The sequence below is a fragment of the Punica granatum genome, chromosome 1, assembly GCF_007655135.1.
Source record: "Punica granatum isolate Tunisia-2019 chromosome 1, ASM765513v2, whole genome shotgun sequence".
Taxonomy (NCBI): domain Eukaryota; kingdom Viridiplantae; phylum Streptophyta; class Magnoliopsida; order Myrtales; family Lythraceae; genus Punica; species Punica granatum.
In genome coordinates, this window is record NC_045127.1 from 14,633,178 (window position 1) to 14,652,041 (window position 18,864).

General features: G+C 36.3%; 3 protein-coding genes across 4 annotated transcripts; all 3 read right to left on the bottom strand.

Annotated features, from left to right (window-relative positions):
• Positions 1 to 1,862: 1,862 nt before the first annotated feature.
• LOC116192936 lies at positions 1,863 to 5,337 on the bottom strand. Its single transcript, XM_031521643.1, has 3 exons — positions 4,809 to 5,337; positions 4,055 to 4,666; positions 1,863 to 2,821 (listed from the first exon to the last, which is right to left on the bottom strand). Exons 1-3 carry the CDS (start codon positions 5,298 to 5,300, stop codon positions 1,886 to 1,888), a joined length of 2,040 nt encoding a protein of 679 aa, XP_031377503.1. The 5' UTR covers positions 5,301 to 5,337; the 3' UTR covers positions 1,863 to 1,885.
• Positions 5,292 to 12,593, bottom strand: LOC116192937. Its single transcript, XM_031521644.1, has 3 exons — positions 12,056 to 12,593; positions 10,816 to 11,544; positions 5,292 to 5,601 (listed from the first exon to the last, which is right to left on the bottom strand). The coding sequence occupies exons 1-3, from the start codon at positions 12,560 to 12,562 to the stop codon at positions 5,326 to 5,328; spliced, it is 1,512 nt and encodes a 503-aa protein (XP_031377504.1). The 5' UTR covers positions 12,563 to 12,593; the 3' UTR covers positions 5,292 to 5,325.
• Positions 12,594 to 12,699: 106 nt separating this feature from the next.
• On the bottom strand, positions 12,700 to 18,230 carry LOC116192935 (probable disease resistance protein At4g27220). 2 transcript variants are annotated; one of them, XM_031521641.1, is made up of 4 exons: positions 18,116 to 18,230; positions 14,664 to 16,237; positions 13,468 to 13,503; positions 12,700 to 13,350 (listed from the first exon to the last, which is right to left on the bottom strand). In XM_031521641.1, the coding sequence occupies exons 2-4, from the start codon at positions 16,204 to 16,206 to the stop codon at positions 12,731 to 12,733; spliced, it is 2,199 nt and encodes a 732-aa protein (XP_031377501.1). In that variant the 5' UTR covers positions 16,207 to 16,237; positions 18,116 to 18,230; the 3' UTR covers positions 12,700 to 12,730. The 2 variants fall into 2 exon arrangements, with proteins under 2 accessions (XP_031377501.1, XP_031377502.1); XM_031521642.1 differs by lacking the exon at positions 18,116 to 18,230 and having other exon boundaries at positions 14,664 to 16,621.
• Positions 18,231 to 18,864: the final 634 nt, after the last annotated feature.

Sequence of the window (18,864 nt, forward strand, 5' to 3'; positions counted from 1 at the left end):
TCGTCCAAAAATCCTTTGTCGTCAAAAAATTAATCTAAAAAATATTTTATTAAAAATAATGTTCAAAACGTTTATAAGAAAACTAAGATTTAACCCAAAAAGAATCTTGAGATTAAAGTGACATAAAAATATCCGAGGGGATTAAATCTATCTACTCGTCCCATCCCGATCTCTATCCTTAACCCGACCTCCAAACATAGCCTATAAGAATACCCTTAAATAAATATCGGATATAATAAATCAATATTTCAGTTATATATATATATATATATATATATGTATCTATTACTACAAATTGGAGAAAGAAGTTAGTTTGTTTAACTTTCCTTTTCCAAAACTACCCATAAATAAATGATAAAGTTAATTGACAATCACTAAATAAATGGAAGTTAAAGGGTATTATGTAATTTTAACTTTTTTTATAATTACTCTCTCTCAACTCCACCCGCAATTCTCTCTCCTTTTTACTGTATATACTGTCATCCATTCCTTAATGTGTATCATCTTAACACAAAAATATATCTTTCTTTTCTATTAACTTTTCAAAATCGATCATTTTGGCAAGGTTAATATACGTAGCATTTGATAATATTTCGCATGTGTTGATTTAATTTTTAAATTAAAATTATTTTTAATTATGTGCGTAATGCGGGTCATGCTCTTATATATATATAGATAAATAGTTTTCAAAAAATAATGTCCTCGAACGTGGCTTTCCCATCCCAAGGTGGAGTGACTCCTCCCAACTTCCCCATAACCTTTTTTTTTCCTTTTCTTTTAAATTAACCAGAAACAATTAAAAATTTACAAAATAAAAGTTCTTTAAACGCACAGAAAAAAAGTTCTTTAAATGAAAATCAATTAGACATCCGTTGATGACCATTGGAAAATCAACTATTACTCATATGATACAAGAGTGTACATTTGACAGTTCAGTTTCCACTTTTCGTATTTTCCTATATCGTGATTTATTTTAAATTATCATATAATATTTTCAAGATATCAAATATCTTTCCAATTATCTTCTTTTATATGTGCGCGGAAATATCAGTTGCTAGTTTTTTTCTCAAATATTTTCTTTTATTTAAGCTTATATTATTAATTTAAATTTAAATTTATTCATAAATAATTCTGAGTCACATAAAATTCTGCATATAGCGCGGTAAGTGTCTAGTACGTATATATATATATAAATAATTAATTAATAATCAGGATTATTTGGCTTTAAAAAAAAAAAAACTGACCTTCTCACTGAAGAATGCAGGCTGGGAGGCAATTTCCTGATCAATAACGTCCCTTGTGTTGCTTACGTCATCATCCTCTCTAATTGAAGCAGTTGGGTGTGCGAATCTGACCATTTCGGGGCAGTTCTTGATGGTCATCGTTTCTATGGATGGGAATTCTATACGGCAATCACCAGGGTAGAAGCTCTTCAATGCCGCCAGACCGTCGAGGACTATATTTTGTAAATTAGGAAACGTAATTTTACTCTCCAGAATTTCCTCATCTTCCTTCTCTTTTGCGATGATTTCCTCCAGCATTTTGCAGTTCTTGATTTCAATTTTGCGAAGGCTTTCAAGATGCGGCACCATATTGGGCGTCAGTATGTTTAACAGGCAACTGCAATTGTGAACTTGAAGAGTGTTAAGTTCTTTGAAGCTGAAAGTTCTGTGGAAATCTTTGGGGAAGATTAGCCTCAACTTCGGAAGATCTCTCAAGTGAAGCTCCGTCAACGAGTAGAAACAGTCCTCTGCATCATCTGCCCTCGGAGGCTCAAACACTTCTTGTACTGCACCGCAGTTTCTTATCTCCAATTTCTGAAGCTCAAATAAGAGGGGACACTTAGCAGATGGAACAGCTGCTCCCGTCAAAAACCCACAATCCTCTATAGTAAGATATTCCAAGGCTTCCAAAGTCCCAGGAGGTAGACTGCCAGTGCCAAGCCATATCTCTTTCCACTCGATGGACTAGAGATCTTTAATGAACGCATCGAGGACAGTAGTATCTTTTCAGCGAACAACTTTTTCATTGTTGTGTTAAGGTCACTGTACAGTTTGTAACTGTATCCTGATTCTCTGGAGCCATCCCGTTGTACTCTTCTTACCTCTATGTCCTGCAACTTCGGCGTGCTTATATCACCTTGACAGAAGATTTTCATCACGGGACATCCCACCATGGTTAATTTTGTCAACCATGGGAGTTTGAGTCCATGGCTTCCTGAACAGAAGTGCTTAATACTCGTCAAGCAGTCAAGCTCCAGTACTTCCAGTCGACTAAAAGCAATCTCCTCTTGTACATCACTATCGCTAGATTCGCCACAAGCCACTATTTCTGTCAAGGCATCGCATCTTACTGCACTTATTTTTGCAAGCTGCGGGAGACTCTTCGCTGTTGAAACTGTCAAGAGAGCTTTCAACCGATGGCATTCTGACACCTGTAAACATGTCAAATTCTGAAAAGTAAAGCCATCTCCCTTCCAAATATTGAATAGCTCGGGACATCGGACCAGCTTCAATCTCCTTAGCGGTGCGGCAACAACATTCCCAGGGCTGTCCTTATTAACAAGAGCTGAAGGAGCAACTTCACATGGGAATAGAACTTCCAGCGAAGCATTAACAAGTATGAGCTCCTCAAGTTTCCTCAGTTTAAAGAGGAGACTAAATGCATTGAAGATAGCAGATGTGACAGCAAACCTTTCCACCGTCAGAACTCGTAGGCCATGAAAACCTTCAGGATGAGATTGACGAACACTCAATATGTGCTCTATCAGCTCATCGTTCCAATCCGTCGACTCCAGAATTGGCAAGTCGGGAATTGCAGCCTGAGAATATATCACTAGTATTACCGGTCACACACTGTATACGTACACACGTGTCTATATATATATATATATATATATGTATGTATTCTCTTGCAGGAGAATTGAAAGAGGGAAAATTCTAAGATGATTCCTTATTAGGATGACACATTTAGCATTTTAATTTAAATATTTAATATTTTTATTCGGTATAAAATATTTGATTTAAAATACAAAATTATTAATAAAAAATACTAAATAATTGGACTAAAATATTAAAACAGTGTAACTGTCACACCATACCATGCTAAAAAGACCATTGGAACAGTGGAAACAGAAAATGAAATGATTGGGTGTTTGACTTCCTAATACCGGACTTGCCCACATCCCATATCAACTCGGGGAACAAAACCAGGACTTTCCACACCATTATTTCCTTTTTAAAATTTGAAAATTATTTTTATTTGAAAATACTTTTTCTGACAGGAAATGTAATAACTGTTGGACAAACGAGAATAAATAGTTGAACTTTGAAGATAAAGTTGGATTGAGAAAAAAAAGGTTAAAGTTGAGGATTTAAAGTATTATTAGGCCCTTAATTTTAACTTTAATTTTAACTTAAACTCAACACACTACACAATAAAAATATACATTTCTCAAGTCAAAAATTTTAACTTTAACTTTAATTTAACACACTACACAATAAAAATACACGTTTCTCAAGTTAAATTTATAATCACATCTCATTTGTTCTTTTTCACAATCAAAATCAAAATCAAAATCAAAGTTACTTTAACTCTGAATCCAAACGCACCCTCAATTTCCCTATGTTTGTTGAAACAACTCCTTCCAAATGAATTCAGCAAAAAAAAAAAAAAACTCCTTCCAAATGAGAAGCCGCCTCCAGACGTATCATTTACCAACCAATCTATACATCTGTATACAATTATGAAAAGTCTACCGACTGGTGTCGCGTACATATGACGGCACCATCAACTAGTGTAATCCGAATTAATTCAAGAGTCAGATGGCGTGTTCGTACACATCCTTCTCTTCTTGCAACTTTCATATTTTGAACATTTGTTGCTTAATCCAAAACAATAATTAGTACCTGTCAATATATTTGTCATCCAAACAGGCTTAAATTGACTTTTGACATTAATTGCATGCATTGATGTTTTACAGCCTTGCAAGCTTCATGATTTGGGTCGGGAGCTAGTAAATATACAAAAAGAGCAAGCTAGGATAAGAACGTACTGGCCGTCTCTTTTGCTGAATCGCGATATCAATTTGGTCGTCTAAATCTTGTTGTTGTATATCTACAGCATCACTCACGACCTCCTCTAGACCTCCACACTCTCTGACAAGCCACTTATTCAAGGATGGCAACTCTAAAGTGCATAAGCTCCCCTGCCAAAACTTACAAAGTGCTGGCAATTTCTCAAGTTCAAGAGTTGTTAACTTGGGAAGTATTAGGATTCCGGGAGCCGCATGTCTGCACTTTCCATCTCTGCTCCCAATTATATATCGTAGCTTCAGACAATCAAATACATGTAGTTCTTGGAGTTTCTCCAAATACGCTTCATCTTCGGGGTATGTCTGACGGTTCATCCCGGCTGATGTGCTGCTATCTCCAGCATCCAAGCCCTCATATATACACACTGATGAAGAGCAATCATCTACTTTGAGGCACTCCAGGTTCCGCAGCCTCTTCCGCATAAAAGATGGAACAATGCTGAGGAGCTCAGTGCATCTCTCCACCTCAAGAAGTTTTAATTTGCAGAAGTTCTCCGGAGAAAGGTGATTCTTCCATAGAGCTCTCGATTTGATGCCGCTAATCTGTAATTTCTCCAAATTTGGAAGAAAGACCTGTGCAGAACAATTAATTATTTCAGATCAGCAATGGCAAAGTAAAGAACAACAAACGAATTGATTATACATATACGTAGCCATCAATGAAAGGGAGGAAGAAGATGATGAGGAAAATACTGCACACCGTACCCTACCGTACCTTCTCATTGAAAAGTCCCTGGGAGGCAACATCATCATCTTGAAGTTGAGGTCCCCCATTTGGAGGCTCAGCAATGAACCCCTTCCTCTTCATCTTATAACAATCAGTTATTTTTAGATCTTTCAAGGAGGGAAATCGAAATGGAGGAGAACTACCATAGAAGAAACACTCCAGGCTTTCAAGAGAAGAAAGCTCCAATGACTGCAAACGGGGAATGATGATTTCATCCATCTGGTCTGCTTTGCCGTCCCCTTGGGAAACAACCTCCCTCATGCCCTTGCATCGCTCTATTCGCAGTGTCTCCAGTTTCAGAAGAGTTGTGGCTGTTGTGAGCGGGATGAGATCTGTTAAACGCTCGCACTCCTCCACAGTGAGTTTTGTGAGATTCGGAAAACCCACCACAGTTTTGGTTTTGGACACCTTCTCGTCGAAGACAACGCATTTTAGTTTCGGCAGCCAAGACAAATCCAATTTTTGCAATTCAGGGAGCATTATTGCTGCTGTGCGCTTCTCTTTCTTATCTGAGTGCTCCCCGCCCGTTGACGTCAACTTCAAATACAGATTCCAAAAATTCAAAAGGACCTATATCGACCTCTTTAAGATTCTGCCACCTCTTCTCTGTTGAAGTTAAAGGAAAGACAGTGCGAAGCTTCTTGCATCCACCAACACTGACGGTCTCCAGTTTGCTGAAATTAGATGATGTTTCAGTTTCAGGGAGTTCATTATTGTCCCATATCTTCTCGAAATCTCCTACCCCGTGGAGCGTCATCACCATCAACCTCGGGAGGAGAACCTTAAAGGAACAGGAAATTTTTGGATTGGATGCACACCAAATTTAAGAATACTTTTGTTGGCTATGGACAAATATCTAACTCGGCTTTATCATTCAAAATAAAGCATCATGAATGTGCAACTCATTGCTTTGATAGTTATCAATATATAAAAGTATTCGCATTTGAAGGGACAAATCAATAATCAATTTGGGTTAAATTTTGCGAAAATAAATGATCGATTCATTATGTTTAGCATACTCATGCTTGTAAAGGATTTCCACTATGTAATTGTAGATAACAACAAAACCATCAAACGATCTTGGCGATCATGAACTAATAATTAATAAATTAAAAACTAAAAGAAAAAGTACATACAAACTTTTGATAACCTCTAGAGTAAAAGATACGAGAAAATCGTTATTAAATGAAGTTATAAAGTCAATTTATAATTAAAAAAGTAAGTAGACAAGAAAAATCATAAATTAGAAAAATAGAAAAGGAAATATTTGGATAATGAAAAACTGGAGATTAAAAAAAATTCCTTTCTAATCGATATACAATTTGAATAGGGGAGAAGCAGATATTCTTCAAAAAATAATTTCATTTCTATTTAAGTGAACATATAAATATATGTTTGCAGTCTTTTACTATACCAAAAAAATTTCTTGGAAACTTAAAAAATTTCTCCATAGAGCCAAGTTTCTCGGGTGCCATTTTTAAATTAAAAATGTTTTTTTCTTTAGAAAGATACCGGGGACTCTAGATCTTATGACTTCTATCTTTGAGGCCTGAAAGTTTATTTTTTTAGGTTGCAACCGTATGTTTGCTTTAAAATTATGATGAAAAAAATGCAAAGCGACGCTGATACTCAGAGAGGAGGAGGTGGAGCTGTCGCCGAAGGTCATCACCCAAAGCCTAGGGTCACCAGCGACTCTGAGGTAGCCCAACCTTGGGCGTGGGTGTAGTTGTCGCCTGCACCGGCCCAACTTCTAAAATGTGGATTCTAGGGGGTGGGACTGTCGATAGCGCCACCCCCCTGCCCTACACTTATGGTCACTGGTGGTCTCCGACGTCGCCAGCGATCCGGATCTTGGGCGGTGGCAAGCCCACTTAAGGGTGTAACGAAAATCCCGCAACGAAAATCCAAAAAAACCAAACCTACCCTAACCAAAAAAAACCAAACCCGAAAAACCTAATGGCCTTTATGGGTGGTTTTTAAGGGCATGAAAAATCCACCCAAAAGTAACCGAAAATCACAGCGGTAACCAAACCCACCCGAAAATTCATTTATATATACATGTTTTACATATTTCAACAAAAATCACTGATAGATTGTTCAATTTTTTGAGAAATAATTATGTTGTAGTGTTGTGTGGAAAAAAGAAAGAAAAATGTCAATCTTTTCTTTTTGGCGATTTTAGATCGTTTTCATGATTTCATCAATTGGTCTCATAATTATTCCCCTTTCAGTCACCGAAAAAACTGAAACGATTGGCTAGCAGTTTTTCATATTCCCAAATGATTTTAGGGTGGTTCTTTTGTTCTAAAAAAATCTATCCGAACCAAACGTGGACCAAAATATTTTACAAAACCACCCGTACCCACCCATTTTGACCCACCCGCCCTCTCCATGCAACAACCTAGTGCTATTTTCAACTTTGAGATCTGGGTCAATTCAAGGGATAGTGGCATCAACCGATAATGCCCACCCCACATCCGAGATAAGTGGCGCTCTTTGAAGGCACTGACGACCATCGATTGATGCCTCCACTCCCTCTCTCACTGACTATTCTTTGAAGCCGAACTGGTCTATATATTTTTCCTTTCTTATTCTTTTTCGTTTTTCATATTTTATTTTTTCTAAAAGTAATTTTTATTCAACTGGACAAGTGAAAGTAGGACTAATGTGGCAAAAATATGGAAGGTTGAGGACAACACTGACTCAGGAAAAGGCTTAAGATGAAAGTGGTGAAAGTACCAAAATTGATGACTAAAAGTGTCTTTTCACCCAAAATTTTTAAAACATTAAATCATAATATAAAATTAAAAGCTCAAAAATTCAAGATCTGTTAGATATGCAATCAGTATATAATAACATTTCATCATAAAAATTTAAAATATTCTACATATAATCAACAATATATTAATAGAAAATATTAAAGATTTAGTATGTAATTTATAAAGTAATATTATTAAAACATAAAGTTCAAGATTTATTAATTGAAAATTAAAAATCCAAAGGTATTTTATGTAGATAAATACGAAATGTTCAAAAGTCGATCAAAATTGTTATATGCACTACAAGAAAAATAGGTTTCGCTGTTGTTTTTTTTTTTTGCAACATTTGGAAAAGCATCCCTAGAAAGTGTAAGGTGTGGCAACACTTTAAAAGGCACTACACTGGGTCCGTTTCTTCCGACGCTTCTGAAATGAATGAGAAGAAAAGTCACCAAAATTGTTACTATGATGACGCTCTCAAGCGTCGCCTAGATTATTACTTCCCGACATTATAGGACGTTGCGAAAAAGTTTGAAAGTATTTTTGCTATTGCATTTTTTTTAATGGATAACACCTTTGGCGACACTTAAAAAGACGTCGGCAAAGGAGTGTTTGGGTGAAGTGGAAAAGCATTGGCTATGTGCTTCTAGGCCAAGCTTCTCAAGGTTTGGCCCATCCAAACCTTTGGATGGCGCTTTGAAAGCGTCGGCCCAAGACTGATATGGGTCGACGCTTGCAAAGTGTCATCTCGGGGGTGTATTTGCCGATGCTTTTCAAATCATTGACTCTTGCAACCTTTGAGCACGCTAGCCTTGTCCAAGATTGACAAGGCTATATGCTATTGTCTGGGCTGATGACTCAACGGGTTGGGCTAGCCTGGGCAAGGCTATGCGTTAAAGCATCGGGCAGCAAGGCAGACGCTTTGGAGCGTCGGCCCACCAAAGCAAGGCTAATGCTATTGTTCGTCAGCCTACCCGAGCAAGCTGATGCTCTAAAGTGTCAACCCAACTCGAGTAACACTAAATCTTGTATTGGGCCGACACCTAAATGCGTCGACCTAGCAAGACAAGGGCAATGCTTAATATAAGTGTCGCCTTTAGTAAAAAATGTCAACGTATTATTTGCTTCAACTAAAATTTGTTCACGTTGACGGCTTTCTAGAAACGTCGGCGTGACTACATTGACCGGATGCTTGCATACACTTTTAGAATTGTCAAGAAAAACGTTTGCAAACTTTTCCCGATGCTCAAAAGCACGGAGAAAACTATAAAAGAAAAAGTTGAGAAAGGTTAAGTTTCTCTGTGGTGAAATAATCACATTTTAAAAAGAAAATTTTTATTTAAAAATGAAAACTAAAAAAAATGTGATTTATTAAATAATAGCTATAAATATTAAAAAAATTAAAAAAATTAATATCTATAAAATATTATTCATGTAATAAAATCTATTTCGAAAACCTAAAAAATATTACGTTGTATTCCCATCTTATAAAAAATTATTCATTTAAAATAATAATCTTATCATATATTAGTTATTTAATCTGAAAAATCAAAAGTTCTTTATTTATTAAACATTCTATAACTAACAACAGAGTATTAGAGAGTCAAAAATGCATTCTATTTTATTTGAATCTTATCATTCAATATTTATTAAAAGAAAAAAAATGGTACGTTGTTAACAATTATCATTAAGTTAAAGAAATTTTCAATTTGTATTCTGGGCTTTTTAAAACTATCATATTGGACCCACCTCAGTTATGTTTCCATATTATATAGTTTGTGGAAACATCTTGAACAATAATGTAGAATTTATTCAAGATTATTTAATTGATATATCCAACGAAATGAAATACTCTTTTCATTTTTTTAATTAAAATTTGTATATATAATCGCGATCTTTCAAATTTACAATCTTTAGCTGGTTAGGATATTTCATTTAAACTAGATCATGCATTCAATAAGTCGAAATGCATATGAATTTTAATAGCTCTTCAACCTAGTCTAGAACTATCTTTTCATGTGTATTATTTTTTGATATTATGAGAAATTTCTTTTTATTTCTGATATTATTTTCCATATCATTAATTTGGTTGTTACAATTCTCAATCAACTTTATGCTTAGTTTTACTAGTATTATTCTTCCTCTGCAATATTCTATAGCAAAAATCGAAACTGTCGAAACTAAATGCATCATTATAATATATAAAAACCGAAGCGTAAGATGTGATTGCATCACGTAAAGCAAAACGTAAATCCCCAACTCCACGTTGATTGACCTTTTAATTTCAATTAAATGAATATATATTATATTTTATTTGTAACATTTTCGACGTATTCTGGATATTTGTCCATATTACTTGTATATAATAATATGTAATTATAGAATTTTTTTGAAAAAGTAAAAGTTTTCTTAATAACCGAAAAGAATTCCTCAAAGTATGTGATATTCTTTTTAAGTTCAATGTGCTAAATATATTACAAATAGAAGACACAGAAATTCATATTTGACGTCATTATTCTACTCACGATATTCTTTTTCATACACCCTAACATTTATATCTCTATGATATTTCTCGCTCTTTCTAGGTACCTCTCTCTCTCTATATATATATATATATGTTATACGTACCTCTATATGTATATGTTACATGATTGTTATCTCTTAATATATATGCTATCTCATAAGACTAAATAAGTACTTATTTGTCATCAAGATTTTTCATTCTTAGACTTTCATTTACAATTTGTAATATTTGTATGTATATAAGCGATAGAATCTATAGTTTTTAATATCTTTCTAGATCTATATTCATTCGTCTGTCACATGTGTTGGTAATCATTTGTTTTCAATTATACAAAAATTGACGAGCAACAATAGAACAATGTGCTGATAACAACCAATTTTAAAAATAAAAATGAATATTTTTTTGAATTATTGAATATAATAATGAAAAACTTCATTAATAAATTACCAAAGATAAAAATAAAATGACGAGTTGTGTATGCACGGGCCAATGTGCTATTATTTATATGGAACTATTAGATTCTAGAGGAAGCCAACTAAGGTTTTTCACTTTTTGTGAGATTGCGCTCAATAGTCCGTTTGACCATAATTAGATCATAGAGATCGATGTCTTAATTTGCGCATACATACTTATCCCAGATAAATAAATAAAAAAATTTGCACTGAAAAAAGGGAGGGGGAAGTATACACGTAGAGAAAGTCTGGCGGCATACCATTCGATTGAAGAAGACTGTCTTTGTTGAATTGACCGCCACCTGGTGATGATCTCTCTCTTTCTCCCCACAACACAAAGGGAATCTGAAGGTTGGGTTGCTGTCCCCTTTAATCGAATAGAATTCCTTCAGTTTGCGGCAATCGAATATCTCCAAGACCTTCAACGATGGGAATTCTTTTATATTGCATGACGACGCACTTTTCATTTTCCCATGATCTTCGTCCATTATGATTGCCTCCATCTTCCCACAGCAATCCACATCTAATTCTGTCAGTTTCGCCGTCGCTTTAGCCATCGATGGGGTAAACAGGTATCTCAACTCACCGCAACTGCTTACTGTCAACTCCCTTAAGTTTTGGAATGCCGCTACTTCTCCTCGAGGACACTTGCTCCATATGCAACTCAGTTTCGGCAAGCAGTCTAGAGAGATCTCGCTCAGCTGAGGGAGGATACCAACATTAGACCCACGTTTAGTATTTATCCCTTTAAGATTGAAGACTTCTGTTAACGTATTACAGTGCATAATTTCTAATGATTCCAGACTCTGCAGCTCCATCAACAAATTGGAGTCGAAAACTTTCGAGAGTTCATGACAGCTCCGGACTTCCAGAGACTGTAAGTTGCTCATCGTCAAGCCCATTGAGGGTTCAGTCTCACTCCTTGATAATAACACTTTCAATTTCGGAAGCCTATAAATATCCAAACTCTGCAGCTTGGGTAGCCAAACCTGACAAAAACCAAGACAATAATTTATCAGAATATATCAGCCATGCAAAATCGCCCATAGAGTTTTCAAATTTTCTGCCACGTACACTTCCGATTTCTTGCCTAAGGTTACAGGTTAAATCCCAATTCCCCGTAAAGTATAAGAGGTATCTCAAGGATTCCCTTGTTGAAATTGTTCAAAGTTTTAGTTTTCTATTACTTAATCTGGAAACTAATTTCTTATAAGATACGGTTTTCTATGGAATTTCTCATGGGACCTTTTTTTTTTTTTTTTACTCTGTTGCAATTGTTTAAAGTTTTAGGCGTTTATTTGACTTATGCGCAGCCATTTTACAATCTTTCTACTATATAATGGGTGGTCTTCGAAAGTGAGTATTATACAGAACTTTTTTCTTCTCCAATTTGTAGTAGCGGAGATATAGACAGATGATGTAAAATAGGATATCTATTCTTCAGCATGAGGATCACACAACCGCGAGAAGAAGAAATTGGTGGTCTGTTAATTTAGTTACCTGATGACCATCCAAGAAAATGTCCAGTGCTATCTCCTGGGGCTTCTGCAGATTTGCTCTGGTGAAGAGTGTTTTGATCTCTGGTAAGTCTCGCAGAGTCAAATGACGTAGATTTGCCAGCTCAACAACCCGTTTTCGACTTGCAGGTGTCCTCTTGGTTCTACTTATCTGATCAGACTGCTGGCGCCGTTCAGGGCCTGCAATACATGGACCGCAGAAGAGACTCTTCCTCGTGCTATAGCATTCCCAACATCCCCTGGCTACCTTCTCCTCGTCGTCATCATCTTTGCTCTCATCAACAACCTCTTGCATCATCTTGCAATCACATACTTCAATCTCTTCGAGCTGTGAAAGGTGTTTCACCAAGGAAAAAGAGAACACGTTCTTCAACTTGTCACACTTTTCGACTTTTATCACTTTCAGTCTACCAAAAGAAAGGGGTGTGACAGGGCCGTGACAGATCTTCGCCAAATTGTCCAGGTGCTGAAGCAATAAGGACTCTAACATTATAAAAGCGTCATGAGCTAACCACTTTGCTGAGGAGACTATATATTGGAAGGCAGTGCTATTTTCGACACGAAGGTGCTTTAGTTGCACAAAACCTTCTACACGTAGCGCGTGAACGCTCAGACAAGTACCTTTCGATATGCCTTTAAAGTGAAGATCTAGAACCTTCTACAGGGTCTGAAGCCATTGTTGAGACAGAACATCTGATCTCACCACCTCAAGCTTCATCGTCCGTAGCTCTTCATAGGTGCCTGACCAATCCCATTTACCAACAAGTATTCGATATCTTTCCAATGTTCCAAACGGCAGGTCCTGATGGAGCAACATGGGATCGACAATATGCACATCTAGTGTCCTTAGCTGAGGCAAGTTGTTTAACTCAGCAAGCCTAGCATTAACTTGCACTGCATCTCCTTCGCCCTCCCACTGGTCGAAACTTTCTTCGAGATACAAATCCTCCAGTTTGGTCAGTCTTTCCAGTACCCCTTGTTCTATCACTTTTAGCTTCGAGCATTTGCTCAAATCCAATAGTACCAGATTGGTTAGTCCTCCTAGCTCTTTTGGCAAATGCTCAATCTCAGAACCCATGAAGCTGAGGACTTGCAGTCCCTTTAGCTTCCCAATGATGCTAATATCCTCTATGACGCAATTGTCCAGACATAATGTTGTCAAATTTTGCAGCAAACGAACTGATGGAGGTAAGGAGGTAAAGTTTTCACTCCTAATATCTAAGACTCTAAGCTTCCTCATGCCTTTGAAAAAGAAATTTGGGACTTTGAAACGGTTTCCTGAGAGATGTATCGAAGACATAGCAAAATATAAAGTAAAAAATCTGAATATTTGTAATATGTGAATTGACAATTTCAAGATCAAAAGAATTCTTTGATAATCATGTGTCTTCGTACCTTTGGATATGGAATTTTGAGCATTGAAGTCATCCCCTGCATGTGAGTTATAAATAGTAGCATGAGGATAAGAATTAGACGAATGTATCTTATATAATATATTTTTATTAATCATAAATTACGTTTTATAACAGTTCAGAAATATGCATAGTAAAGTTGAAAAACAAAAGGAAAAATGCATCACATTTTATCCCGAGCATTGGGCTCCGTGACTAGTAACAATATATCGCATGCTCATTTTCATCGACTATGGATATCCCCATTGCAGAATGTAGCGTCATAAAATTGGGTAAACATCTCCCTCCCCATTTTCTTCTTCGTCCTATTAAATAATATTAAATAAAAATGGAAGAGGCATTGTGAAAATAATTTACAGAATATAGTGGGCTTCTTTTAAACAAATACAAACTTTGTAGCTACCGGGCCGGGCTTTCTGCAACATGGGCATGTAAAAGGCCCAATTAGAAGCCTAGTTGGGCCCAACCTCTAAAAAGGCCGATTATTCCAATCCCATGGAGCCGTAGGAGCTGCCGATGATCCAACGGCTCTGATCCCCCAAATTTCAAAATTGAACGCCAGTTTGCTTTGGAAACTGCAAGCTGAAGCATTAGATGAATTTGCTTTCTTTATAAGTTAAAAAAAGATTTTGTATATGTAACCGGAAAAAAAAAACCATGTGACCAAAAAAAAAAAAAGAAAGAAAAATTGTATTGAACCTGTGATGAACTGATATGATATTGTGATGGATATTTTAATATAATATGAACTGAATAGAAGGATTGCATTTTCATGCTATTTGAACACAAAATTTCTTTGTTTGAGTCTGTTGGAATCTATGAAAATACAAAAATAAAATTCAATTGACAAGAATTTAGATGAATACTGCTGTCTGGAGTCAATAAGATACTAGAACTTAAAAAAAAAAAAAAAGGGTACAAGACTTGCTTTGGGGATTCGAAATCGGGCCAAAATCAACAAGATTTGGCTATAATTCAATTCAATTGGAAGGAATAAGTTTATCAAAATAATTTATTTCAATTCTAATATGTTCAAACAAGATCATTTAGTTCATTTCAAGTAAATTAATTGGTATTCCAAACAACATAATTCATTTATAATTGAATTGAATTGAAATCAATTGAATACAACACATTTCACCTAAGAATCGATTCCAAACGGGGTGTCAGAGAACATACCTTGGGCATTGGCGTAATCTCCCGCATGTGAAATAAAGGTGCTGAACACCAAATGACCGCCATCTTTGTTTGCGATTTTTGTTGAAAATTCACGAACCACGTCGTGGATTTTGACATGATCGTTGTCGTCACCTTGGAGCAGCAGTGACGAGGCTTTAAGCTTCCGAAGTGATTCAACCATTTCTCTCCTAGCTCTTTCCACGACATTGGTGCCACCAAATGAGCCCAAGCCTATACTGTACTTGAGCAGGTTGCGTACTGGGATGTTCTGGTTTCCCATGAGACCGCAAAGTAGGAACAACTCCTTGTACTTCTCTTCTTCTAAAGACTGATAACTCAACTCCAGGGTCGAGTAAGCAGCTTCTGATTTGTTAATGTGCTCGACTGCTTCTTTCAAAGTAGAGAAAGCCTCGTTCTTCAACATTCTTGCCAGCGGCAGGATTAGAATAGGCAAGCCCCCACATTTATCGACTAGTTTAGCTGCCAGAGTATCCGTTTTAGGGTCCCTAAATTCGTTACCTGCTATCGCAGCAAACAACTTTGCTGTTTCCTCCGGACTCAAGTGAGGAAGATGGAGGTTTGGTCGGCAATCCATTTTTTCAGCCAGCAGATCTTGTTTTCGGGAGGTGAGCAGCAACTTCACTTCCACATTCTCGTAGCTATCTTCAATCCCGATCCGCTTCAAGTGAAGCTCCTCCCATAGATCATCAAGGATAATGAAGGCCTTCTTCTTTCCAGAACCCCTCCCATCTTGTTCCGCAGAACCTCTCCCATTTTGTTCTGCAGAACCCCTCCCATCTTTTTCTGCAGAACCTCTCCCATCATCTTTCTTGTCGAGCATGCCCAATATGTGCGAGATTTCCGCTCCGATTACCCCAACATTTGGGTTCTTCGATATAAGCTTCCTTATAACTTCATTAAACTTGTTCGACTCCTTGGCCTTCCTCTCAACTTCATCCAGGAGGGTGGTCTTGCCAACACCACCCATTCCGTGGACACCAATCCTCCTGACATTATTATCCTCCAAGGCTTCCATGATCTTAGTCACGATCAAAGCCCTCGACTCGAGGGGTACAAGAAGCTGGGCCGACTCCGAAGGGGATGGAGCAGCAGCTGCAGCTCCCGTAGCTTGTGCATCATGGTAGGAGATCTGTTTCTGTTCAAAATTTCCCTTTTCACAGTGACCTCGAATGGTGAGGGCCTCCTTCTTTGCCTTCCTGCCAAGCTGGTGTCGGGCCACGGGATTGGGGATAAAGTAGAAGCAACTTGCCTTGCGCTTGCCCTCGATCAGCTTCCTCGCATTTCCAGTATGAGTTTCTGCCTCACTCAGCCACCTCCGAACATCACTTTCAGTCCTCTCACCTTTGAGAGTGGCTTCCTCAACGCGATGCTGAAGCCTTACTTTAGCATCCACCAACGACTTCATATCAGAATTGAGCTCGTCGATATTGCTCTTGTAGCACAGAATATATCCAAGCTGACGCCCTGCAGGATCTATTGTGTGGCTGATGATTGTTTTGAGAGCATCACCAGCGTATTCCATCCTTTCTCTTTTCCTGTTTTCGGAGAAAATTCTGCGTGTAATGGGCAAAGACTGAGACAACAGTGACAGCAAGAATGTTGAAAAACCGAGAAGTAATACTGGAGAAAGAGAGTGAGACGAAGCAGAGGGAGAAAGAAATGGAGCTAATAGCTGAGGATAAATGGAAATGACCGGAGCTGAGGAATAATTACACTCCTCGGGGCTAAGGTATCATATCAACTTCATTATAATCACATCGTCCAGAATGGAGCTTAGCTAATAGCTGAGGTATGATCACTAGATAATTAGATTAGGCTTATGTCCTTCGTTCTTTTCGAAATAGACAAGTGAGCCTGAGGTATGAAATACATGAAGATGGTGTGTAAGAACAGAGAGGGGATTCGGTATAGTGGGATCCCCCTTCGACCAATAAGTTTTAGTTGGATTCTCGTCAATGAATCTCTCCATGTTCTTTCATAGCCATATTTCTCCTAATTATCGCTTTCAAGGTGCATATTTTTCGCTTATAATCGAAAAAATGATATAATATAATTAATTGAGAAATCAATAAGAAGTGAAAATTTAGATAGTACAAATCATTCCATAGTGAACATGTGATTTAATATTGTTAAAACTAAAAAGTGAAAAGGTGAAATAACTATTGTTAAAGCGGACAAATTGTTTATTTTGTAAATAATAAAACAACTCATCCGTAACATATCTTCTCCCCCCGGGAAAAAAAATTGCCAGCTCATATTCTATTTGCCACGTACGTTCACGTCAGTATTTTAACGAGGAAATTAACATTTTGATAGATGTGGCGGTAGTTTTAAGAAAGTTTATGATTTTTTAGACTGGTAACCCTTATTATACAAAAATGAATTCATTTTTTCTATGAAAATTATCCTTTCCACTATTCAAATTTGTAAAATGATAAGAAAAGTTCTTTTTAGTTCTCCAATTTTTCATTAGTCAATTCTTTCTTTTTTCTAATTTTTAATTTATGACTTTCTTTTATCATTTGATAATCGTCATCTATTTCCATAAAAATTTGAGCCCTAATACTAAATTAGTGGTTGATTTACTATGAAGTATAATTTTCTAACTTTAACATTAGTAAGCATATTTTTATACTTTTCTATGAATAAATGCATTTAGAAAAGGAGAAGAAAATTTTAAATAACCAGAAGCAGATTAGTACCCTGAAAAAAATATAGATTAAAAGTGAAAATTAATTTTCTAAAAGTAAACAGAACCCTTACCTTTTCTTTAAAGTGAAAAATGTCATTTTTATTTTAATATAAGATTCCAGAAACAAGTATACACAAATAAATTGTATTAATAGTTATTTTCTTTTAACTTAAAGGCATTATGTTGCATAGATACATATTAAGAAACATGACTCTCAATATATAATGTGCTAAATTATATATATATTCTAAATCAATTGATTGATCAGATATCGTTTATCATATATAAATTCTGAGATAAAATATGGGAATATCAATTTGATAATTCTCACATCTCTAATTTTTTTAGGTTTTTTGGCTTTGAATTGAATTGAGTCACTTACTTTTGTATTGTAAATTACAAATAAAAACATTCTTAAAGATAAAAACTTTCTCTATAAATTTAAAATTTCTCAATAGATATTGAGCGGAATTATTGGAGAAGGCAGATAGGGTAGGGGCTGGAGAGTGTGAGCTGAACTGAAGTAGAGGAAGAAAGAAGCAAAGGACAACGAGAGCAATAATTAACGGAGGGAGCTGATATCCGAGGATAGATTTTTTTTCTCTTTTTTTTTAATATTACAAGAAACGCCTATAGATCTTAGTAAAAGGAAAATAAAAATTTTAATTCACCAAAAAAATAAAAGAGTTTAATGGAAGGATACGTACAATGAAAATCAAACTGGCAATATCTAGATTACCTGCCGAGTTCAATTAAGCCGTATGCAGATGACTAGGGGGGGTGTATGAGTTGAATCAGGTAGAGGAGATAAAGAAGGGGATGAATGAAGGACAACAATCAATGGAAATTAAATCAAATAATTAATGGGGTGAGTGGAGCTTATATAAGTAAATGTACGCATTAACTTCCCCTTTAATTTTTCTCTCTTTTTTTCTTTTTCTAGATATAAGCAAGGTATAAGTTTCCTTCTTCCTTCCTCTTTTCTTTTTTCTTTATTAAAATTATAAGGTATCAGCTCCTTTTTCGGTGAAAGTAAGGTATCAGGCAGCTTAATTCTTTGTTGTGGGTATCAGATTCCTTGCTTTACCCCCTCAGTCAGACCATTGGAGGAGGAGCAAAAATAGTTATTCTCCTCCATTCGCATCCTCTCCTCCAGTCACCGACAGATAAAGGTGGCGGTCGTTGGAGATGAAAAGAGAAGAGATGAAGGACAAAAGATGAGAAGACTCGGTGATCCAAGTCTATTCTATGATATCATAATTCTTATCATCTCCTCATCTTCTTATTCTTCTCTGCTCTGCTCTGATTCCGCCGTTGAAAGAAATGTAGTATAAAATATGGGGATCGATTGAAATATTTATATGAGTTGAAATAAGTATAATTGTTTTGAGGAGGAGGGAAGTTCTCAGTTTTACACTCGTCATATTTTATTACTCATGTACAGATTATATATGAGACCCTACAAGATGTATTGCCGGTTCCTGGCCA

Bases quoted from the DNA above. Each gene is read 5' to 3' on its own strand.
- LOC116192936 (XM_031521643.1), bottom strand. From the start codon at position 5,300: ATGCTCCCTGAATTGCAAAAATTGGATTTGTCTTGGCTGCCGAAACTA. The intron at 4,667-4,808 runs GTACGGTAGGGT...TGTTCTGCACAG, and splicing joins AGGGACTTTTCAATGAGAAG to GTCTTTCTTCCAAATTTGGA. The intron at 2,822-4,054 runs GTACGTTCTTAT...ATATATTCTCAG, and splicing joins TTCAGCAAAAGAGACGGCCA to GCTGCAATTCCCGACTTGCC.
- LOC116192937 (XM_031521644.1), bottom strand. From the start codon at position 12,562: ATGTTAGAGTCCTTATTGCTTCAGCACCTGGACAATTTGGCGAAGATC. The intron at 11,545-12,055 runs GTAACTAAATTA...GGTTTTTGTCAG, and splicing joins TTTTCTTGGATGGTCATCAG to GTTTGGCTACCCAAGCTGCA. The intron at 5,602-10,815 runs GTATGCCGCCAG...TGTTCCTTTAAG, and splicing joins CAGTCTTCTTCAATCGAATG to GTTCTCCTCCCGAGGTTGAT.
- LOC116192935 (XM_031521641.1), bottom strand. From the start codon at position 16,206: ATGGAATACGCTGGTGATGCTCTCAAAACAATCATCAGCCACACAATA. The intron at 13,504-14,663 runs GTATGTTCTCTG...ACTCACATGCAG, and splicing joins AGATTACGCCAATGCCCAAG to GGGATGACTTCAATGCTCAA. The intron at 13,351-13,467 runs GTACGAAGACAC...TACATCTCTCAG, and splicing joins TCAAAATTCCATATCCAAAG to GAAACCGTTTCAAAGTCCCA.